At 43.6% G+C, this 23,601-nt stretch overlaps 2 protein-coding genes across 10 annotated transcripts in view; one reads left to right on the top strand and one right to left on the bottom strand.

Annotated features, from left to right (window-relative positions):
* RBBP4 (RB binding protein 4, chromatin remodeling factor) overlaps positions 1-13,315 on the top strand; it is a 27,129-nt gene extending 13,814 nt beyond the window's left edge. For 3 of the 8 annotated variants that reach the window (XM_036446423.2, XM_036446419.2, XM_036446424.2), the window contains exons 4-12: positions 1,386-1,559; positions 2,124-2,239; positions 2,352-2,512; positions 2,623-2,749; positions 2,882-2,959; positions 4,138-4,214; positions 4,326-4,383; positions 4,471-4,581; positions 8,739-9,722. In XM_036446423.2, the coding sequence (XP_036302316.1) occupies positions 1,386-1,559; positions 2,124-2,239; positions 2,352-2,512; positions 2,623-2,749; positions 2,882-2,959; positions 4,138-4,214; positions 4,326-4,383; positions 4,471-4,581; positions 8,739-8,804 (968 nt within the window). In that variant the 3' untranslated portion in view covers positions 8,805-9,722. Of the gene's footprint in view, positions 1-1,385; positions 1,560-2,123; positions 2,240-2,351; positions 2,513-2,622; positions 2,750-2,881; positions 3,073-4,137; positions 4,215-4,325; positions 4,384-4,470; positions 4,582-8,256; positions 8,707-8,738; positions 9,723-12,405; positions 12,661-12,946 lie in introns of those variants that run through there. The other 5 variants (XR_004989363.1, XM_036446420.1, XM_036446421.1 and 2 more) reach the window with 5 other exon arrangements.
* SYNC (syncoilin, intermediate filament protein) lies at positions 11,133-23,601 on the bottom strand. 2 transcript variants are annotated; one of them, XM_045584906.1, is made up of 5 exons: positions 23,468-23,600; positions 17,304-18,666; positions 12,828-12,952; positions 12,581-12,657; positions 11,133-11,174 (listed from the first exon to the last, which is right to left on the bottom strand). In XM_045584906.1, the coding sequence occupies exons 1-5, from the start codon at positions 23,512-23,514 to the stop codon at positions 11,164-11,166; spliced, it is 1,623 nt and encodes a 540-aa protein (XP_045440862.1). In that variant the 5' UTR covers positions 23,515-23,600; the 3' UTR covers positions 11,133-11,163. The 2 variants fall into 2 exon arrangements, with proteins under 2 accessions (XP_045440862.1, XP_045440861.1); XM_045584905.1 differs by having other exon boundaries at positions 11,133-12,657; positions 23,468-23,601.

The following is a 23,601-nucleotide window of genomic DNA, read 5'->3' as shown; positions in this document are numbered from 1 at the left end:
AGCAGAGTCAGTTATGCTAAGGTGTGACACTTACTCAGGCACCTTATCATCCTGTCTTGTATAATTCTTTTGACTAATCATTGACTGCTTTTGTTTATATTATGTTTGCCAAGATTTACATAATCACAAATAATGTTGTGTTTTACATTTTATAATGGCACTTGGAGAACTCTAAGGGCGTGCAATAGTCAAATATGAATTTTAAAAATGCTTTTGTCTAGTCCTTGCCTACCTGGTTTATTTCAACCAGGGACTGCGGTTGCCAAGTATAAGTGGGGAATTGGAAAAAGGAAAGAGCTCTTGTGGCTCTGTTTTTCCTCACCAGACTAAGAGAAACTGTAGGAAGAAGATACGGTGTGATATTTCAGAAAGATTACCCCAAACTGGAGCTTTAAAAATAGTATAAGAGGGACTCTTTAGTACCAAGCACATTGTGTACTCATATTCATTAAAATAGTAACTTGGGTTTTGTTTACTCAGCACACTCTTTTGGTACTTTAAATGAGATTTGAAAACTGCTTATTGAGAATCTACTTTTGAAGTGGAGTCCATAGTGTTTAATTTAATTTTTTATTTTTTTAATATATTTTATTGATTTTCCACAGAGAGAAAGGGGGAGGGATAGAGAGCTAGAAACATTGATGAGAGAGAAACATCGACCGGCTGCCTCCTGCACACCCCCTACCGGGGATGTGCCCACAACCAAGGTACATGCCCCTGACCGGAATCAAACCCGGGACCTTTCAGTCCGCAGACCGACACTCTATTCACTGAGCCAAATTGGTTTTGGCTTTATATATATATATATATATATATATATATATATATATATATATATATATATATATAATTTTATTTTTTTTTAAATTTATTTCAGGGAGAGAGATAGAAACATCAATGATGAGAGAGACACTGATCAGCTGCCTCCTGCCTCCTACTGGGGATAGATCTGTAACCCAGGCATGTACCCTGATTGAGAATCAAACCATAACCTCCAATTTCATAAGTTGTTACTTGACCACTGAGCCATAACAGCCAGGCTGTTTCTTAATTTTAGATAGTAATATATACTCTTATTAGGTACATAACTACAAGAGCTGAAAGTGTACTAGGCTCAGAATCAGAAAAATAGGAATTGAGTTTATGTTCTGCCATAGTCATGTCACCCATCTGTGTAAAATTTTTGTAGATAATAACCGTCTACCCTGTAGGGTTGTGGTAATCAAAATAAAGGATGTGAAAGCACTTTATGGTGCTAACAAATGTCTAAATTACGTCGAGTATTATCCCAAGTTGCTGATAAAAAGCCTTGTCTGTGTAATGCTTTGAATGATATATAGAGAGTACCTCTTGTTTTGTCTTCATTTGCAATTTCTTATTTACAGAATTTGGTGGTTTTGGCTCTGTTAGTGGAAAAATTGAAATAGAAATCAAGATCAACCATGAAGGAGAAGTAAACAGGGCACGTTATATGCCACAGAATCCATGCATCATTGCAACAAAGACTCCATCCAGTGATGTTCTTGTTTTTGACTACACGAAACATCCGTCTAAACCAGGTACCTGCTCTCTTCGATTCAAATACAAATGAGTCACTGTGGAATACACTGCTCCACTCAGTCTTTTAGTTGCTTTTGTTATTCCTTGCATAACTTAATACCTTGTCATTTATAATGATATGTGTGGATATTCTTCAACTTTAAGTAAAAAAACAAACACTTCTTTACATAGAACAGAATGATGGTGCAGCTTAAGCATTGTATATTTGGTCATATGAGTTTGTATTGCTTATAATATTAAGAGCTTTAGAGGTTTTTTAAAATACATATATATTATTGATTTCAGAGGGGAAGGGACAGGGAGGGAGAGAGAGAAACATTAGTGATGAGAGAGAATCTGATCGTCTGCCTCCTGCACTGCCCACACGGGGGATCAAGCCGGCAACCTAGGCATGTGCTCTGCCTGGGAATCGAACTGTGAACTGCCGGTTCATAGATTGATGCTCAACCACTGAGCCAAGCTGGCTGGGCAGGAGCTTTAGACTTCTTGATAAAAATTTCATTATGCTCAGTAGATCCATAGAGACAGTGAAATGAATAATCTTGATGTGTCTTACTCTGCAGATCCTTCTGGCGAGTGCAACCCAGACTTGCGTCTCCGTGGACATCAGAAGGAAGGCTATGGGCTTTCTTGGAACCCAAATCTGAGTGGGCATCTACTTAGTGCTTCAGATGACCATGTACGTATCCTTTCAATTTTGAACCAGTCTGGGCTTGTTACCAGTTTCTTTTCTGGGGTATGTGGGGGAGAGAGAATCTTCCTGTTTTATAATAGTTAATTTTGCATTTAAGACCATCTGCCTGTGGGACATCAGTGCTGTTCCAAAGGAAGGGAAAGTCGTGGATGCGAAGACCATCTTTACAGGGCACACAGCCGTGGTAGAAGATGTTTCCTGGCATCTGCTCCACGAGTCTCTGTTCGGGTCCGTTGCAGATGATCAGAAACTTATGATGTGAGTAGAACCCATTTTTAAATTTTTTCTTCATAAATTATCTAAGTTTTATATTTAGTTGCCCATTTCAACATTTTTTCCCTGTTTCGTTGTTGTTTTTTGTACTAAAGCTGGGATACTCGTTCAAACAACACTTCCAAACCAAGCCATTCGGTTGATGCTCACACTGCTGAAGTGAACTGCCTTTCTTTTAATCCTTATAGTGAATTCATTCTTGCCACAGGATCAGCTGATAAGGTTAGTCTGGTTTATTTTAAAAGGGTGAATTTCTCTGGCTTCTTTTGAATGCAGAGATTTTTTTACCTTAGGGTTTTGTTTTTTTCTCATATAAAAAAAATTGATTACTCTTTCTTTCCATTCTTTACACAGACTGTTGCCTTGTGGGATCTGAGAAATCTGAAACTTAAGTTGCATTCCTTTGAATCACATAAGGATGAAATATTCCAGGTAAGAGAAGCTAAAGCTGCCCTGACGGTTTGGCTCAGTTGTTACAGCGTTGGCCCCCCAAGCAAAGGATCGCTGGTTCGATCCCTGCCCAAGGTCACATACTGCGGTTGCAGGTTTGATCCCTGGTTGCACTGGTAGGGTCCCTAGACCGGCTGGTGATCAGGGCCAATTGTGGCCTCCCTGCTGCCTGCTGGGACCTTTCTTCACTCCGCACTGCCCCCTGGTGGTTGGCACACATCATAGCAAGCAATTGAACTCGTCAAACTCCCGAGGGGACAATTTGCATATTAGCCTTTTAGATAGATAGATAGATAATTTTATTTCATTTTTTTAATCCTTACCTGAGGATATTTTTCCATTGATTTTTGAGAGTTGGAGGTTGAGGGAGAATCAGAAAGAAACATCAGGGTAAACACATCAGTTGGTTGCCTCCTGAATACACCCTAACCAGGGCCAGAACCCGTAACCAAGATATGTGCCCTTGACCAGAATGGAACTTGGGACCTTTCACTCTATTCACTGAGCCAAACCAGCTAGGGCTTACCAAACAGTTTTCACAATTATGTGAGTTTCTATGTAGTAGCTAACTTTATTTTAATAAAATAATTGTAATGAGTCATTTTTAATCTTATGTACAACACTGAATTCATAATAAATACTTGGGAAATAGGGTGTGTGATCTGTACTATAGTTCTTAGGTCAGAATTTGATTGCATTTGGCTAGAGGCCAGAATAAATAAAATGGTCTTCAAAAATATAAGATCAAATATTGTAGAATAAAGCTGATATCCTAGGTCTAATGGGTTATTTTCATACCAGAAATGATCTTGTCTGTCAGTTTTAAAATACTTGGAGGCCCTGGCAAGGTAGTTTTCAGTTGGTGAGAGCATCATCCCAGTACGCCACAGTTGCAAGTTTGATCTTCAGTCAAGGCATATAAAAAAAGGAACCAGTGAATGCATAATTAAGTGGAACATCAAATCTCTCTGTCTCTCCCCTATCTTTTCTTCCTCTACCCCCCTCCCTTCACCTCTTCCTCTCTCTTTCTCTATAAATCAATTTTCTTAAAGTACTTTGAATTCTTTTTATTTATAAAAATGTAAATTCTTAATTATAATTTTAGGTGCTTTTCACTCAGTTTTGTATTTGAAAACTTCTGTTTCCTTCATTCTCGGTAGGTTCAGTGGTCACCTCACAATGAGACTATTTTGGCTTCCAGTGGTACTGACCGCAGACTAAATGTCTGGGATTTAAGGTAAGTCTTGTATTAGTTACTTTTTTCTGGAATTATTTCCTTTTATTTACACTTTCCAAAATTAGATACTCAGGAAAAATTTGTTAACTTTTGAAAATCTTTTTGTGCTAGTAAAATTGGAGAGGAACAATCCCCTGAAGATGCAGAAGATGGGCCACCAGAGTTGTTGGTATGTACAAACACTGAGCAATTGAAATAATCTGTAATTTAATATCCTCTATCTGCTTTTTATATCTTGTTTTCCTCCCTTCTGCAGTTTATTCATGGTGGTCATACTGCTAAGATATCTGATTTCTCTTGGAATCCCAATGAACCATGGGTGATCTGTTCTGTGTCAGAAGACAATATCATGCAAGTGTGGCAGATGGTGAGTATTTAGTCATATTAGGGAAGTTAAATAAAAGAGGTGTACTGTCACATCATATATTTATATACTTAATGAATATAACTGGCATTTCTGTTCAGTGTGCTCCTTAGTGTGATTTTAGTGCTTGTCCGTACATTATATCATTTTCAACTACCTGCTCTTTTATCTTCATCTCGTTATCCCACTAGTATCTCAGATTCAACTAACTTTGCTTCTTTCCCCATTCTCTCTACTCCCCTTTCCTTCTGACTTGACTGTTTTCCGTATGGCTTTAGTATTTCCCCATTTCACCACATTTGAAAATTGAAGTTCTCCTCCACTATTTATTCACCTTTAGGTTAATTCACTTACCAGACTTTATGTTGTGTATCTCTGCAATGTTTTTCACATCTATACTCACCTTACAAATACATTCATTCCCAACTTTCCTGTCTATTCCACAGCCTAGTTTTTTGCTCAGATTCTCATTACCACTTACTGGACTATTGAAGTAACCTCCTATTTGTTGGCTTGCCTCTTGTTTCTCTCTTTTGGCTAGCAATTGAATATCTAGGAATGGTTATTCCCTTGAAATGATCTGTGAACAATACTGCACAGTTTCTACCACAGTGTCATTTATAGAATGCTTGAAATTTTGCCGGAACCGGTTTGTCTCTGGATAGAGCGTCGGCCTGCGGACTGAAGGGTCCCGGGTTGATTCCGATCAAGAGCATGTACCTGGGTTGCGGGCACATCCCCAATGGGGGATGTGCAGGAGGCAGCTGATCGATGATTCTCTCTCATCGATGTTTCAAACTCTCTATCCCTCTCTCTTCCTCTCTGTAAAAAAATCAAAATATATTTTAAAAAGAAAAATTTAGTGGGGAAAACTATAATCTCTAATATATAGGAATGTAATAAAACATATATTGTAGAGATGGGTGATAGTATGGTAAATTTTATTATTGTGTTTATTTTACTACAATTTAAAAACAAAAGAGTTGTATGGCTTTGCAGTGATGATACCCTGATAAATGAAAAGAATTCCAAAGAAACTTTTGGTTTCTCAGGATAGATCTAGAGCCAAGATTAAACTCCAGGGGAATGTTTTTGGCTCAGCATGAAGAAAATGTTTTAAAACTTTTCTGCAGTTTGGCCGGTGTGGATCAGTGGCTTAGCGTTAGGCCTTGCACCAAGAGGTTGCTGGTTTGATTCCCCGTCAGGGCATATGCATTGATGTTTCTGTTTTTATGTCTCCCTCTCCCCCTCTCTCTCAAATCAATAAAACATAGTTTTAAATCTATATTAAAAAATATAAACCTTTCCTACAGAATCACACTATTGATGAGAGTGTTTGTGGCCTATGAGATTAACAAATGATATGTTAAGGAAGTATGCTTATCTTTGTAAAATACTCAAGACAGTGCTAATAAGTAGAGAAAAAGGCAGGTTGCAGAACAGCATGGTGGAATCCCTCGTTTTTAAATTATGTGTATCTTGACTTCTGTTTAAATACTTGTAGGTATTTATTTAGAAGCTGTTTGCCAGAATATGGTTGGTACATTTAGATAGTTGTTGATTTCTTTGTATACTTCAAGGATGTTTACATGTGTAAACAGAAAATCCACTTTACCCACAGAAAATTAATATAAAAAATTGAGTTCTAACAAGATGATGAAATGGGCTGCCTTCAATAATCTCTCAATTAAAGGTATTTTAGTAGTTGCCATGGGAATGTTGTAGTATATTGAACTCCATAACTTTTTAAGGCCATCATTTCCAGGCCAGGTTGTTACTTTACTCTGTGTGTGTGTGTGTGTGTGTGTGTGTGTGTGTGTGTGTGTATGTGTGTAAGAATTGTGGTTATAAAAAAAAGAAGAAAAATTGTGGTATAAAGAATATTTGGTCTCTGTTCTAGTTTCTGTTACAAAGTGCCTAAAACCCTTAGCATTTCCTGGTTGGTAGGAGTCTCTTGCTATTTTTAAGAAATAATTTAAAATTTTTTCAGTTGACATATAACATTGTATTAGTTTTAGGTATACAACACACTGATTAGACATTTATATAACTTAAGACAGTGATTTTCAACCAGTATGCCACAAGAATTTTTATAACATGCAATACCTAATTATAGTGCCTATCTGATACCAGGCATAATTATTACAAAGGAGTCTATTGCTATTTATAAGGAGTTCCTTTGGGACACACCTTAGTTTAGACCAAACACTTGATTAGTTAGACCTTTCAATTCTACTAACCTGCAGATACGGGATTGAGCTCTATAAAAAGTCTTGGAAAAACCTATAAAAAGCTCATGATCTGATGAACTTCCAGATTGATGAACATATGATGTCACCCAGAGATGACATGGAAACTCTGTCCTCCCTCCTCACCTTGCCCTATGCTTTTCTTCCATTTGTTCTGAGTTCCAGCCTTTATAGTAAAGCAGTAAGCTATATATATAAAAAGCCTAATATGCTAAGTATCTCACAGTTCAGTAGCTATGATGTGCACTGACCACCAGGGGCAGATGCTCAACACACAGGCATGGAAACATGGAACAGAATGATGAATTTCAGAGGGAAGAGATTAACCAAAGATCTTATATGCATATTAGAGGTCCAGTGCACGATGCACGGATTCATGCACTGGTGAGGTCCCTTGGCCTGGCCTGCTGGGATCAGGCCAAAACCAGCAGTCTGACATCCGCCAAGGAGTCCTGGATTGCAAGAGGGTGCAGGCCAGGCTCAGGTATCCACTGGTGCACAAATCAGTGCACGGGCCTCTAATAGTAAATAAAGCACTCATCTGAATTTAATGAAGTCGTTCCAGCATATTATCAAACCTGAGTAGCCAGCAAATTTATTTATAAGGAATTACTTATAAGTAACAAGTAGCCTGGGTACTCACAGCACTCATCACTGGTGCCCAAGTGAGGATAGTCTTGTGGCCCTGAGCCCTTAGTCACATCCCTGAAACCTGTGGAGTCTGGCACTACCTCTGATTAGTTAATGTCAGGATTGAAGTGACGTGTTGGATGCCCAGTTGGCATTAGAGAATTGATGTCAGGGGAAAAGACATACATTCATTTCAGAAAACATAACAGTTGTATACATTTCCCTGCGGTCAGAACTCAAGCTCTTCGATAACAAATCTATCCCATAATTTGTAGCACCTAGCCTGGTGATTTATGCATTGTAGGTGCTAAACTAAGAATAAATTTTTTCTAAATGAAACTGGTGTCTGTAATTAACATTAAGCCTTTATATACAGATGTTTCATCAAGAAATAGAAGTAGAGATTATTTTATGCAAGAGCAATTTTCATTTACAAAAATTGAGATTTGGAACATACAGTGTTGGTGGGGTGGCATGTCTCTTTTTTTTTTTTTAACATAATTCAGTGATTATTGTATATATACAGAATTATACAACCAGTAGCCCAGTCAGTAATGCCAAAAAGAAGCCCCATAACCACCCATATCCATTAGCCATCATTCCCCATTTTCCTCCAGTCCACCCAGCACTAGGCAACCACCAATCTACTTTCTCTATGGATTTGCTTATTCTGAACATTTAATATAAATAAAATCACCATATGTGACCGGTTTTTTGTTTTTGTGACTGGTTTTATTATCAAAAATTTATTAGTCTGTGAACATTGTGTTTTTACTTTATTTTTTATATTTATTTTCAGTGATTTTAGAGGGAGAGGTGAGGGAAAGAGAAAGATGTCCATTGCCTACTGGGGACTGAGCCCGCATCCAAGGGTCAACCCAGAATCAATTTCTGGTGCACTTCTCAGTGCACAGGATGATATCCAACCTATTGGGCCACACCAGCCAGGGCTTTTAAGATGAATGATGTCTGACTGAAGGACTCAAGAAGGTGGATTATCAAGACATTCAGTAACCATACTTAAGTTTTGTGGGAATGTCCTAATCCAGCGTGTTGGCTTGTGGGCCAGCTGTCTGCTTTTATTGGAGCACAGACATACCCATTCATTTGCAGATTGTCTAGGCTGCTGTCATCCAAGAACTGCAGAGTTGAATAGTTGCAACAGAGACTATATGACCCATAACCTTTTATCTGACCTAATCTTTTTTTGAAACCTTAACTTTAAGAACTTGCCTTCATGTTTACTAAGTACCCTTTTCTCTTTTTCTTGTTTTTGGACAGGCAGAGAATATTTATAATGATGAAGACCCTGAAGGAAGTGTGGATCCAGAAGGACAGGGGTCTTAGATTCATCTGCACTTGTAATTTTAGACTGCCCTTTTTTTCCTCTCAACCCTGATAGTGATTTAACACTGGTTTTGAGACACAGATTTTGTTCAGCTATCCCTCTATAGTAGGTACCATCAACAATACTATTAACCCAAACCAAGGGGTTTTCTAAAGATTAACTGAGGGGTTTGATTCAGCAAAGCCACAGACTTATATTTAAAACTTTTTCAGGAATTTTCTAGTATCAAAGAACTAAAGTAGCCACTGAAAGGGGAATATCGTGTGGTTATTTTCTCTGTCTGCCATATCCCCACGTTTTTCAGGCTCATTTAGTAAAGGCTAGAAGTAAATAAGGAATAGAGCCAAGAGAGGTAGGTGTGTGAGCCATGAAGTGTAAGTACTGCAAGGTGTTTTTATTCAGGAATTAGGGGAGGTTCGAGTCATAAATTCCTACTCTAAAGTGTTCACACCTGACTTTTCCAGGTTGCACATTTCCTACGTAGACTAGTCTCCTCTCAGTTTCGTAAGTCAGAAGTACGTGTTCCTGTTTTTCCATATATTTTTGCTTGTTAGTGTATTTCTTGAGCTGATTTCATATTATTTCTTTCCTTTCTGTGAAATGGTTTTTTTAAAAAACTTGGGACCACCAAGTTGTAAAGATGTATGTTTTTACCTGACAGTTATACTATACTACAGGTAGACTGTCCAGCTAAGTTGAGAAGAGTGAATCTATAGCTTGTATTTGTTTTTAAAATTAAATTAATCCTGGATAAGAGTTGCTTTTTTTTTTTTTTTTTTTTTTTTTTAGGAGTTAGTCCTTGACCACTAGTTTGATTCCATCTCTGTTTTGGGAGACCTGTTTCACTAACAGGCCTGTTATTCTCTATGACTAACTGTGTAAGTGCTTATAATGAAATAAATTGCTTTTCTACATAACCCCATGCTGATGGGCTTTACTTAGTATATAATATCAAACACCAGTCTCTGGCTTCTAGAAGAATTCTTTAGATGACAATTATTTTCTGTGGTCTCTATCAAGAGCAGAATCCTATCTAATAAAAAGTGAGTACTGGTATGCTAATTGACCCTCACACTGTCACAAAGACGGTGCTATCCACAGCCAATAAGGAAGGAATATGCTAATTGACTGACACCCTCAAAAAGATGGCAACACCCAGTCCCCTTAACCCCGCTGGGGCGCCTGCCTCTGGAGTCCCCCAGTCTCTCAGCCCCCCAGCTGCCCAGGGCTGGCCGAGGCACTGTTGGCAGTAGCAGCAGCAGAGGTATGATGGGGCATCGCCTTACGCTGATGGCTTGGTGGGCTCCTGGACTGTGAGAAGTGATAGGCTGGGCTGAGGGACCCACCCACCTCCATTGAATAAATTTTCATTCACTGGGCTTCTAGTTAATTATACCCAGAGCTATAGAAAATAGTTTTACTCCTTCCCAGGGAAAGTGAAAGACATAAAACTTTGAATCATAGGTGTACAGATTAGTCTTTGATAAAATAACATTTTTTTGAAGTCTACCCATAGAGAACTACATGGACTTTCAAGCATGTCCAAGGCAGTGTGGCAAAGATTTTAAGGCAAAATTTAAATTTAGAAAAGGTGTTGGAACCTTTTCTCAGAGAGCTTGAATCTCCCCAGTATGTTTTTCACTGGGGCCTCTTCTTAGAAGTGCCATAACCAGATAAAATGCCTTGTTCTTTGCAGTCACTCAGTTTAAGTAGATTACTCCAAAAATCATTTTCATGAGGCACGATTTTTAGGGAAATCTGAATATCCTTAACCTTTAGATTCAGATTGAGTTCCTTTTTTTCAGGAACTTTAAGTTCTTCTAGAGTATAGTGAAAATTATCTTGACACAAGAGTAAACTGCATTAGCATAAAAAGTACACTTTGTAAAAGGATTCATTTAAAGTCCAACATTCATGGCACAAAAGAATTCAAATTATAAACCCATACGATGGAAATTGGCTGCCTTTTGACCCCACCTGTGCTCCAAAAAAAACTTTTTTGTTTAGGTCAACATAAGGCAAGTTTCATTCTGCACAAGACTGCGAGGGTGCAGACTCCTCCTTGCTGCTGGTAGACAGGAGGCCCTTTTTCCCCCGTTCCTCCGTGCATTGAAGTCATTACCAGCAGCCTGGGAAATAGAATCCAGCTAAGAGCTGGCTGGTGTGTTCTGCCTCCAGCCAGCCTAGAATCTTCTTAAACAGGTCAGCCAGTGTTTGTATCTTCCCCAGGGTGAATTGCTTGCCAAGTTCCTGGCACTCTCTTCTCTGTTTGGAAAAAAATATGTCCAAAAGATATTTAAGTGATCCTTTGTTAGGAAGCTTTTTTGGTTTCTGGGTTACAGATTCGGCCATACATTTCTAAACAGCTCCTGTAAGATTGAAAGAAAAAGAATAAATTGATTATTTCTGCAACTTGAAATAATTCTGTATAATAAAAGGCTAATATGTAAATAGACTGAACTGCAGAATGACTGGTCACTATGATGTGCACTCACCACCAGGGGGCAGACACTCAACACATGAGCTGCCCCTGATCAGTGTGCTCTCCATGGGGTAGCGCTGCGCAGCCAGAAGAACCGGGCTCATGGCTGGCGAGTGCAGTGGTGGTGGCGGGAACCTCTCGCCTCTACAGCAGCGCTAAGATTGTCCGACCGCCGTACCCTGCACTGCCAGAGGATGCAGGCCAGGCTGAGGGACTCGCCCCCCCTTCCCCCAAGTGGACGGATTTTGTGTCTAATACAGTATAACGTTTATAACTGAACTTTGAAATTTATTGTAGGTTTTGTTACCGGTCATTCTGGGGAGAGACTGGCTCATATGATCAGGGTTGACTTTCCCCTATGACATAGTTGGGTGATTCTTATTTGCAAAGTAATGAATGTTAATCTATGTGATGGTGATGGGAGGGGCTAGCTAAAATTTTTCTCTGTCCAGATTAAATTTACACAGGTATTACAGTGCCTGAAATTCTGTCATTTTCTTTGAATTAATCATTGCTTTTTTTCCCTATTGTACTTTTAATCTGATCCACACAAAGGTGTTTAGCAGATCATTTTCCTCAATTACACAATTCTAGTATTCTCCCAAACAATAAGCGTAATCTGTTATGCCTGGAAAAAAACACAGTAAAAGAAAATCCTAGTGAGTTAGGAAAAGCATTAGTTACAGTAGTCATTCTTGAGTCTGTATCCAAGCTGTAAGATGAGCTAGGAAGTTGAGAATAAAATTTATGGGCATCTAGCTAGTATGTACTTCACAGAGACCTTTTTTAATCTTAGTTTCTTTATCCAAGAGGATCTAAAACGTGAAAAGTGAGAACATACTGGTATATAGAGAAATTAATGGATAGGTGTGTTGCTTGTTTCACATACTGAGCAATAATCCTGTTCCTCCGTTTATAAACAACACCCTCTTTGGCTTTTCTATACAGATTAATTTTGCTGCCTTGGCCTCTTTTGTCATAGTTTGAATTTAGGCAGCATAACTACCTTTTGCTATTCTAAGAAAACTATTTCTGAATAGCAGGTGGGGTAAGGTGGGAGAATGCAGATGTTTTATCCTGTTACAGATTTCCTGGATCATTAGAGAGTATCTTTTTAGTCGTATCAGAAACAAGCATTCCAAAAGAATCCTGAATGCTTGAACCGAGCAGTTTGGAGGTACGTGTTATCCCTACATGATTCGTCATTAGACACACACACTTAAGTTCTTTTAAGGCATTAGTATTGTTAAGAAAGTAAAATGCAAACTCCACTCTTGTATCTACAAGGATCACCTTGAGACTGTGTCTCGATTCCACCTGCCTGAGAAGTGGGAGTATTAGCCTGCTCCGGGCTCTTGGGTAGCATAGCCCTTGAAAAAAGAGAGAGAGCCATTTTCTATCTGTTCATGGATGAAAAATTTCCCCAGTCATTTGTCTCCCACTGTGGAGTGAAATTTTCCCTCGAGCAACATCTGCCTTTCCCGCCATTCACCCCTTCAGCCAGTGTTAGATGAGATTTGGATAAGCAGCAAAAACTGACTTATAAGTGGAAAGCTCTTTAGCAAGGCTGATCCGTAGCTGCTCCATCTCTTTGTTCTTCTGCTGTTGGAGTTGCACCCCACTTCTTAACTGTGTCTGTTGTTCTTCCATTTTCTCCAGCTGTTCCTGCAAAGGGGGCCAAGAACATATTTGATGAGCCGAACAATAAAAATCTTACATTGGCCGTTACAGTTTACAAAGCACTTCGTTGTACACTGTTTAATCTTCATAGAAGTATTAAGGTTGAAACAGATTAAAGAGGTGTTTGACAAAGTGATACTCCATTTGCAGATGGTGAAGAAAGGAGTCTTGTCCGTTAATCACAGCTTGCTTAATGTGATCCTGCGACAGTAGTACTCAGAGGGACTTTTAGTTTCACAATTTTAAGAAGTGTTGGGGAGGATTTTGGTCCTCTTGGTGAGCTGGGAATTTTATACACCTTTTGCTTGCTCTGTGTGCAAGTGTGTTTCCATTAAGACTGAGTTTGTTCAAAAATGTTAAGTTGGAAAAAGATGCTAGCCCTAGCAGGTTTGGCTCAGTGGATAAAGCATTGGCCTGTGAACTGAAGGGTCCCAAGTTCGATTCTAGTCAAGGGCACATGTCCAGGTTGTGGGCTTGATCTCCAGTAGGGGGCGTGCAGGAGGCAGCCAATCTGATTTTTTTGTCATTGATGTTTCCCTATCTGAAATCAACGTATTTTTTTAAATAATAGAATTTCTTTAAAAAAAAGATGCTATGCCCTGCGGGCCCTCTGGAGCTTTCAGATAACTTTCCCAACAGGCAGGGTGCATTCTGTAAATCATTTAATGCCTGAGGAATGAGGTAAGGAAGATAGCAGCGGATCAGTCTGGTGTGTGTTCCTAGCTGGCATGGATCCTTAGGAAGTGTGAGGGAGTTGGGAAAGCGTTCAAGTTTGAAGGCATATTTTAAAGAGGCAGGAACTTCTCAAGTTTTAATAGTGAGATAGGAATCCAGCCCTAGCTGGTTTGGCTCAGTAGACGGAGCCGCAGACTGAAGTGTCCCCAGGTTCAATTCCAGTCAAGGACACAGGCCTGGGTTGCAGGCTCAGCCCCCAGTAGGGGGTGTGCAGGAGGCAGCCAATCCGTTCTCATTGATATTTCTCCTCTGAAATAAAAATATATTTTAAAAAGATAGGAATCCAGCCGGGACCGGTTTGGCTCAGTGGATAGAGCGTCGGCTTGGGGACTGAAGGGTCCCGGGTTCGATTCTGGTCAAGGGCATGTACCTTGGTTGCGGGCATATCCCCAGTAGGGGTGTGCAAGAGGCAGCTGATCGATGACTCTCATCGATGTTTCTAACTATCTCTCACCCTTCCTCTCTGTATAAAATCAATAAAATATATTTAAAAAAAAAAAAAAAAAGATAGGAATCCAGTTTGGATACATGCTATTAGAAGTATCTAATTTGTTCTCTGAGTCATCCTTGCTATACCTGTGGCACATCAATCTGCAATGGTTGATACTCTGGCTGAAACTCAATTTACATAAACATTACCAAAAGGCCTTTTTTAGTGCTTAGTCATGCTTTATACCACACAGAAATGGGGCCTTACTCTCTGAGTGAGTCAGCTGACGGGAAGTATTTGCATACCTCTACCCTAATTTCCCAAATTCCACTAGCAAACCTGTTATTTTGACAAGGCACAAAAGTACATGCTTGAGAAGGCAGTCTGTACCCTCGGTGCTCTGACAGGAAGAAACTCGGAGAAGGATATATTGCTGCAATGACTGGCATTAGGATAGTGTCCATCTTAAACTGATGTAGCACCAATAGATTAACTTTCAAAAACGGCTCTATCTCAGTCTTCCAAAGGCTTCCCGCTTCCTTTAATCTAGACGCCCTCCAGTTTCACCCCTACCTCTATCTAGAACCTCCTTTACTCTCCAAATGATCATTTCCCCCTATCTTGCATTATCCGTGTGTAAGTTGCTAGCCATGTGGGGCTAGTGAGTACTTGAAATATGGCTCGTCCAAATTGAGATGTTTAAGTGCAAGATTTCTAAGACTTGGCACAAAATGAGATACCTCGAAATTTGATATTGACTACATGTAGAAATTACGTTTTTATATGCTGGGTTACATAAGATATTTAACCTATTTTTTTAAGTGTCACTAGGAATTTTACGTGGCATCTGTGTCTTACATGAGACTTGGGTTGGGCAGTGCTGCTCAAGCCTGACCAACTCCGATCTCCAGGCCTTTACTTCTGTCACATAGACAGCATCTGCTTTGTATTGCTATTTATCTTTAAACTCATGTCTAACTTCCAGATTGTAGGTTCCTGGAAGTACACATATGCTTGTTGATGTGAAATTTGCAGATAGTAAGCATATTCCATGTTTCAGCATGAGCAACCTACCAATTTCCAGTTAAAAACATTCTCAGCATATTTCTTACCCCACCCACTGTAGCCAGTCACCAAGCCCTACCGATTTTATCCTACGTATCCCACACCTCTCATAAAGTTTTGTTTCAGGCTTTTTCAATCCACCCACCATTTTAAGCTAGAGCCCTGACTGATTTGGCTCACTGGATAGAGCCTCAGCCTGCGGACTGAAAGGTCCCTGGTTCAATTCCAGTCAAGGGCATGTACCTTGGTTGTGGGCACATCCCTAGTAGGGGGTGTGCAGAGGCAGCTGATCGGTGTTTCTCATTGATGTTTCTAACTATCCCTCTCAGTAAAAAAATCAGTAAAATATATATTTTTAAAAGTATATACCTATGGGCCAGGCATCATTGAACATTTTTTACAAACATTAACTAGTTCATTCCTTGCAAAAGCCCTTTGATGTGTATTACATGTGAAGGAGCAGAGCCATGTGGATTAATTGTCCAAAGTTCCCCCCAGTTAGAAAGTGGTAGAGCCAGGACTTAGGCAAGTCAGTTTCCACTAAGACAAATTTGCACAAGCTCATATTCTTTTTTCTTTTTTTTTAAATATATTTTATTGCTTTTGTATAGAGAGGAAGGGAGAGAGAGAGTTAGAAACATCGATGATGAGAGAGTCATCGATCAGCTGCCTCTTGCACACCCCCTACTGGGGATACGCCCGCAACCAAGGTACATGCCCTTGACCGGAATCGAACCCGGGACCTTTCAGTCCCCAAGCCGACGCTCTATCCATTGAGCCAAACCGGTTTCGGCCACAAGCTCATATTCTTAAGGCTCGTTAGTGATTTTCAAGCTTTCCCATGAAACCCAGAAAGAAGCCAAAATGAAGTGTCCTTGCCACCTATCAGTAGCTCCACTTTTGCCTGTTTTACATATTGGCATTTCATCTAAAATTCTATTTTGAGGAAAGGGCCTGGCTTTGGAGGAAACATTTTTGCATAAGCCCTTTACATTCTGATCCCCATCTACCTCTCCAGCCCCATCACTCTGCTCACGTTCCTTATGATCCAGCCACCCTCGCTTCCTATGACATGTCTTTGCGCTTTCACGCTTTTGTGTAGCCTGTTCCATCTGATTGGAAAGCCTTTCCTTTGTCTACCCCATGAATTCATTTATACAAACACATTGTGGTTGACTATGGGCTTGAGCTAGATTGCTCAGGGTTAGAATATGCATCATGTCCTAGATGCATAACCTTGGACAAATGACTTAACTTCTTTCTCACCTGTTTTCTCATTTTTCAAATGACAGTAATTCATACCTAACATAGAGAGGTAAGAATTAAATGAATCACTACATATAAAGAACTTCAACTTCATAAAATTTCTATGCTTCAACAGAACATGCCTTATTCCTATAACTATTACAGTGTTTGACACATTGAAGTCTTGTATTTCATTATTCTAAGGCTTTGACATTTTAACAGATCAGAGTGCATCTTAAAATCAAGTGTCTTAGATTTTATGTAATATGTTCATTTTCTGGCATCCTTCCTAGACTGTAAACTGTTGGAGAGCAGAAACTCCTCTTCCTCCCCATTTCTTATTTCTTGTCAGCACATAGTTCACTCCCTGGCACATAGTAAGTAGATAATACCTGTTGACTATTTGGAAGAGGTAGAGCTTACAATTTTTATTTTATTTTATTGATTTTTTCAGAGATGAAGAGAGAGGGATAGAGAGAAAATCAGCTGCCTCTTGCACACACCCTACTGGGGATGTGCCCGCAACCAATGTACATGCCCTTGACCGGAATCGAACCTGGGACCTTTCAGTCAGCAGGCTGATGCTTCTAACTCTCTATCCCTCTCCCTTCCTCTCTGTAAAAAAATCAATAAAATATATATATTTTTAAAAAATAATAAAGGATTTGGGGGATCAATAAGAGGATCAAATGAGATAATTGGTATAAAAGGGTTTAAATTAAGAGTGCCAGTCATTTTCAGCCTCAAAGAAGTTCCTACGTATGACAGTGAGTGTCCTTCAGCCCAAAAGGTATTTGACTCCTTTCCTTCCCCTTCCCCAAGCCAAGAGACTGGAATCCCTCTCATGCCCAGTGGGCCTACCCTGTACTGCTGCACTTCCTCGTCGCGCTTCTGCCTCACAAGTGTGATCTGGTCCTCCAGGTTCCTGTTTAGCAGGTGGAGCTGCTGGGCCTCGGCTTGCAGGGGCCTCAGCGCCTCCTTCATCTGCTGGACCTCCGCCTGGGTTTTCTGCAGGGCCTTGGCAGCCGCCTCCTTCCTCTCCAGGAGCCGCAGCAGCTGCGGCTCGTACTCCTCCTCCAGGCCCTGGCGGCGCTCTGCCATGAGGTTCTCGAACTGGGCCGAGAGCCGCCGGCTCTCCTGCAGGAATTGTCCGTCCCCCTGGCTTGGAGGCGCTTCTATTTGTTGCCGTAGTTGCTCCTTCTGCTTCTGGTAGGCATCCCGGAGCCGGGCCAGTTCCTCTGAGAGCTGGGCTGCCCGTGCCGTCAGCACTTCCCGGAAGTCGGCAAACTGGGCCACGTCCTGCTGGCGGCACTCCAGCTGGTATTGGTAGGCCACGCATTCCTTGGTCACCTTGAACAGCTTCTGCTTGACCAGCTGGATCTCCTCCCGGAGCCCGTCCCGCTCCAGCTCGGCCTGAGCATGCAGTTTGTAGGCATCCAGGATGTCCTGGTGCACCTGTTCCACCTCCTGGAGAGCTGGCTCCCGGAGCAACACAAGCTCGTGGATGAGCTGATCCCGCTCCTCCTCCAGCTGGGACACAGCTTGGACACATTCCTGGAAACGCCCCTCGAGCAATTCTAGGTCCTCTATGCTCAGGCTCTCCTCTGTGCTGGAACTAGGCCCGGCTCCAAGGCTCTCGGGGTTAGGCTTCTCTTCGTTTGTGACCGTCTCTCCCCCATAAGCCATCTGCTCTGGGCTTGTCTCCTCCGGCTTCACAGGCTCCTCCACACACAGTGTGTCCTCCGGCTTCCCAGGCTCCTCCCCATGCAGTGTGTCCTCCGGCTTCACAGGCTCCTCCGCACGCAGTGTGTCCTCCAGCTTCACAGGCTCCTCCGCACACAGTGTGTCCTCCAGCTTCACAGGCTCCTCCTCCGGCTTCACAGGCTCCTCCACACACAGTGTGTCCTCCAGCTTCACAGGCTCCTCCTCCGGCTTCACAGGCTCCTCCGCACGCAGTGTGTCCTCCGGCTTCACAGGCTCCTCCACACACAGTGTGTCCTCCGGCTTCACAGCTTCCTCCTCACACACGGCCTCACTGGGCTGCTTGTCATCCTCAATATACAGTGTCTCCTCAGGCTTCTCAGTCTCTTCCAGATACAGTGTGTCATCGAAGTCACCTGAGTCCCCCAGGAAGAGCAGATCCTCTATATTCAAGATCCCCTCCAAAGGCCAAGTATCATCCAGGGATTCAGAGTGTCCCATCTCTTGAAAAGTTCTTGTTTCCCTGCAAAAGAAATTACTTAAAGTGAGAGGGCAGCCACAATCCCAAGACGATTCGTGGCTGGAGCCATTAGGCCATAGACCTTAGTTAGATCAGGTTCTCACATCTCCGCACTTATCCCCACCCAGCCCAGTGCTTAGACCCCCTGACAACGTACCCCTGATGTCAATGTCTAGTCTGCTACATACCTGTAAGGACAGGAAACTAACACCTAAGACACCACTATTTGTTTCGTTATCATAAAGTTCTAACGTTGAGGAAAACTTTTTTTACCTGGACTTGATTCTTCTTTCTAGAATCAGAGAAGTCTAACCCCTTTCCCATGTAAGTTCTCTAAACACTTAACAAGAACTAACTTGTCTTTCAAGTTTTCCAGTGCCTTCCTCGTTTGGGTCACTTCTTTCCGACCAACTTCCAAACTGTCACTGTCCTTCGGGGTTGGCATTGGAGCAATACCCAGGTGTGCTCTGGACACTACTGATGCAGTGAGATTCCCTTAGGCCAGGGGTCCGCAAACTCATTACTCCACAGAGCCAAATATCAACAGCACAACGATTGAAATTCCTTTTGAGAGCCAAATTTTTTAAACTTAAACTTCTTCTAACGCCACATCTTCAAAATAGACTCACCCAGGCCGTGGTATTTTGTGGAAGAGCCGCACTCAAGGGGCCAAAGAGCCACGTGTGGCTCGAGAGCCGCAGTTCGCCGATCACAGGCTCCTCCACACACAGTGTGTCCTCCGGCTTAGCATATAAGGCTGGCCCTCATGTTCTTGACAAAGGCTGAGTTGAACTGAAATCTTAAGACTTTTTCACAGCAAGTGAAACCGCAACTCTTGTTCTCGTAAGATGCCAATCGTCCATCTAGCTTGTAAAGGCTCTTAGATCCTGTGATTCTAACAAATGAGCCTGGTAACCCAGCTGCCCATTGCCTGCTAGCTCCATCGGTTCCCGCCAAGGAATGCTCCCCTGCTGCTTTGGCCCTCGAGTGGCTTTGTCTTTCCTGTTTCAAATGCATCTGACCGACTTTGGATCTCTAAGCAATTCTTTGAAAATATAAAATACCAGGGAAATAATTATTACAGAGGTCTTATGTGTGCCAGGCCGTTTTAAATGCTTTAGGTGTGTCAACTTGTTTAATCCTCCTAACAATTCTATGAGGTAGGTAGTTATATTTATCCCCATTTTACAGATCAGGAAACTGAGGTTAAAAATGATTAAGTACTGCTGAAACTGGTTTGGTTCAGTGGATAGTGCATCCGCCTGCAGACTCAAGGGTTCCACGTTTGATTCCAACTAAGGGCATGTACCTGGGTTTCGGGCACATCCCCAGTAGGGGGTGTGCAGGAGGCAGCTGATTGATGTTTCTCTCATCAGTGTTTCTAACTCTATCCCTCTCCCTTCCTCTCTGAAAAAAATCAATAAAAAATATTTTTTTTAAATGATTAAGTACTTTACTCAAAGAAATTTATATTTGATGTATACCATTTATAAAACTAAATTTGACTATAGCTTTCAAGAAACATTTTTTCAAACATAAAGTATAAGTATAAAGTTCCACATATCAAAGATTTTGATTGCTCTATTTTGAAAAGGCCTACTTGTGTCCAGGTTTTAAGCTCTATATCTTAATTCCAAGTTCCCAATAAAGATTATTTTTACTCTAAATCATCCTGTTCTCTGTCCTCTCTAAAACCCCGGGAGGGAGTCCCTGGATTCCCTTTGTTTTCCCATGTTGGCCCTCTGGAAACTATAAAAGTATCGTTTCATCAGCCCCAAACATCACTGGCCGCCTTCAACCCAGCTCCCGCACCAAAACCTGAAGTTCCAAGACCTCGACAGTCACCTAGCCCAGTGGTCGGCAAACTGCAGCTCGCTAGCCACATGCGGCTCTCGAGCTGCTGTTTGCCACTGTTGACTAAAGAGTTTGCCGACCACTGACCTTGTCCATTCACATCACTTTACTAGAGAGAAAGTGCTTCTTAGATATCTTTACCAGATGCTACTTTGCACCTCAAACTCAACTGCCCTGAATTATTCTTCTCATTGAGCTAGCTGCACCTGTATTCTCCAGCTCAGTGAAACACAGCAGCAGCTTGATGAGACAAGAAATCTTTAATCACCTCTCCCCTCCCCTATACAGCCAACTTACCGAGAACTAACCCTTCTATCTCTGAGAGTCTGCAGTCCCCACCCCCTCTCCATCCACTGCCAGGGCCCTAGGCCAAGTCATCATCTCTCACTGCAAATCTGTGCCAGCTTTCCAACAGGCCTTCTCCTCCTCATCTGTGCTCTGCAGCTTGCCATGTTTGCTTTATCTTCACCCACAGACAACCATCTGCTTAGCAGAGATCCGGCCCTTAAAGATGTAGCCCCAACATACCCTTTCAGCCTCATCTCACTCCCAGGAGCCCACCCAGTGCTTGACAACCTGGAACAGGCATTAACTTGTATACCTGCTGCCCATAGCCCGCAACGGCTAAAGGATCCAGCTGAGAAAACACTGCTCTCTGTATACCACCCGACCAGAGGACGGTTCTGGAAAGGCAGGGCTCCCAGGGCCCAGGAAGGATGCACCTGCTCAACCAGCCAGAACCCTCCCTGATCCTCAGCAGCGGGCAGGCAGACCCGAGGTCACCCTCCTGCGGGGTCCTCCGCCCTGGGATGACAAATGTGTTCATGCAGTATTCTACGCATGTTACATGACACTCATTGATATGATGCTCATCTGTCATCTCCCTTTTATACATGAGGAAGCCAAAGCATAAACAGAGTAAAGAATTCACTCAAGGCTCCACTCCAAAGCCAGAGCTGGTTTTGTTTTTTATTTACTTTTGTGTTTCATTCAGACCTCCTCTTGACCACTCAGCTCTTAGAAAAGGCCAGAGGTCTAAAAGAGGGGAAACAGCCAAAGCCGGTTTGGCTCAGTGGATAGAGCTTCGGCCTGCGGACTGAGGGGTCCCGGGTTCGATTCCGGTCAGGGGCATGTACCTTGGTTGCGGGCGCATCCCCGGTAGGGGGTGTGCGGGAGGCAGCTGGTCGGTGTCTCTCCCTCGTCGACGTTTCTAGCTCTCTATCCCTCTCCCTTCCTCTCCCTGTAATCACCTCTGAGCGGGCAGGGAGGGACCTGTGGCTGAGCAGGATAGAGAGCTAGAAACGTCGACGAGGGAGAGACACCGACCAGCTGCCTCCCGCACACCCCCTACCGGGGATGCGCCCGCAACCAAGGTACATGCCCCTGACCGGAATCGAACCCGGGACCCCTCAGTCTGCAGGCCGACTCTCTACCACTGAGCCAAACCGGCTTCAGCAATAAAATATATTTTAAAAAAAGAAAAATAGAAGAGGGGAAACAATGAGGACAGGTACTCTAGAGCTTGGCCCATAGCATTCGGAATGTATTGTATTTGTGTACACGTGCCTAGCAAATCCTGCTCACCATTCAAGCCCTGCCAGAGTCCGTCTCTGTGAAGTGTTTCCCAGACCAGCCCTGAGCGCCTTGCATTCCCAAGGCGTTTCGTATGCAGCTCATCTCTGCACTGAGTGCTCTGTGCTGTGAGAAGCGTGTATCTGTCTCCTGCAATGCTCCATTTTCTAAGGACAAGTGAGCTCTCATTCCCTCTGTGTCCCAGGGTGGGGCCCTGTGGAAGGAAGGCAGGCAGAAACCGACCGAGGTCCAAGGAGGAAGCTTGCCCAAGGTCGAGCAGCAAATCTGGAAGTGGAACCCGGGCCTCCTGACTTCCAGGTGCTGCTGTTACCATACACCGTGTTGTCTTAGTCACCCACCGCGGTGCCAGGCCCGGCCAGAGGCTGCCCTCACCCAGCTGCCTCTCTGTAAGGACGGTGTGTGTGTGTGTGTGTGTGTGTGTGTGTGTGTAGATTTAGGGGAGGCCCAGGGGCAAGAGAGCCCGTTCAGCCGGGGCCGCTGACCTCAGACAGCCTGCCTCTGCCACGCCGTCCCTGTCCCCAGCGACTCCGGCAGCACCGGCTCTGTCCCTGAGGGCGGTGGCTGTAAGCGTTGGTGACACTGTGCAGGCATGAGCTGGTGTGTGTCTGACTGTGTGCCTGCATGTGTGTGTGGCAGTACTGGTGAGGGTATGTGTGCGACCGCTCAGCTTTGTGCTGTGTGTCGGCGAGGGGTGTCGGGTGTGTGTGTTTGCATTGGGAGGTCCGGGACTACAGTCTGACCCAGGCGGAAACAGCCCCTGTCCTCCCGGCTGCTCAGCCACAGGTCCCTCCCTGCCCGCTCACCAGCTGCCGGTGAGGATGGGTGCAGGGGCGCCTCGGCCAGGGCCTCCTGCTGGCCTGGGGGAGTGGACCCTGCACCTGCACCCCCTTCCAGGCCCCGGAAAGCTGGGCACAAGCTGCCTGAACAGACCTAGCTCCAAGCTGGCAGGTGCCCAACCTTGCACCAAGAGGCTTCCGCACAGAAATGCAGGAGGCCTCTGCCTCGGGTGTCTTTGGGGTGAGGACTGACAGAAACAAGTCACTTCTCCGGCCCAATGGCACCTCCGGTTGGAAGAGTTAATTCTCACAGGGCCCGAGGAAGGGGAGGGGGATTCTAAAAAGCCGCTGAGAAGGAGGTGCCAGGACCCTGGGCGGGGACCCCCCTTCCCCAATCTTACCCCCTTCTCCCTTCGCCGTGGCTCAGCCCCGTGCCGCACCGCACCCCGCCGGGCCCCCGACCCCCCGGCCCCCCCCCGCCGGTCCCCGGCCCCCCCCCCGGCCCCCCACCCCGCGGGGCAGAAGGCGCCGGCAGGTGGGGGAAGGGGATCCCTGCAGCCCGGTCCCCCGGACGGTCCTACCTGGCCGGGGCGCCGTCCCCGCCGCGCCGGGGCCCCGGGCTGGCCATGGCTGCCCCGCGCCGGCCGCCGCGGTATTAATAGCGGCCCCGCCGCCGCGCCCGCCGCGCCGACAGCTGCAGCGACACCGGAGCCGG

Source organism: Pipistrellus kuhlii, unplaced genomic scaffold (assembly GCF_014108245.1).
Source record: "Pipistrellus kuhlii isolate mPipKuh1 unplaced genomic scaffold, mPipKuh1.p scaffold_m20_p_2, whole genome shotgun sequence".
Taxonomy (NCBI): Eukaryota; Metazoa; Chordata; class Mammalia; order Chiroptera; family Vespertilionidae; genus Pipistrellus; species Pipistrellus kuhlii.
Note: the sequence above shows the minus strand (reverse complement) of the source record. Positions and strands in the feature narration are given on the sequence as shown.

Coding starts and splice junctions, on each gene's coding strand:
- SYNC (XM_045584905.1), bottom strand. CDS start 23,514: ATGGCCAGCCCGGGGCCCCGGCGCGGCGGGGACGGCGCCCCGGCCAG. Junction 18,667..23,467: donor GGGGACGGCGCCCCGGCCAG/GTAGGACCGTCC, acceptor TTTCTTTTGCAG/GGAAACAAGAACTTTTCAAG. Junction 12,658..12,827: donor AAAGAGCTTTCCACTTATAA/GTCAGTTTTTGC, acceptor TCTTTTTTCAAG/GGCTATGCTACCCAAGAGCC.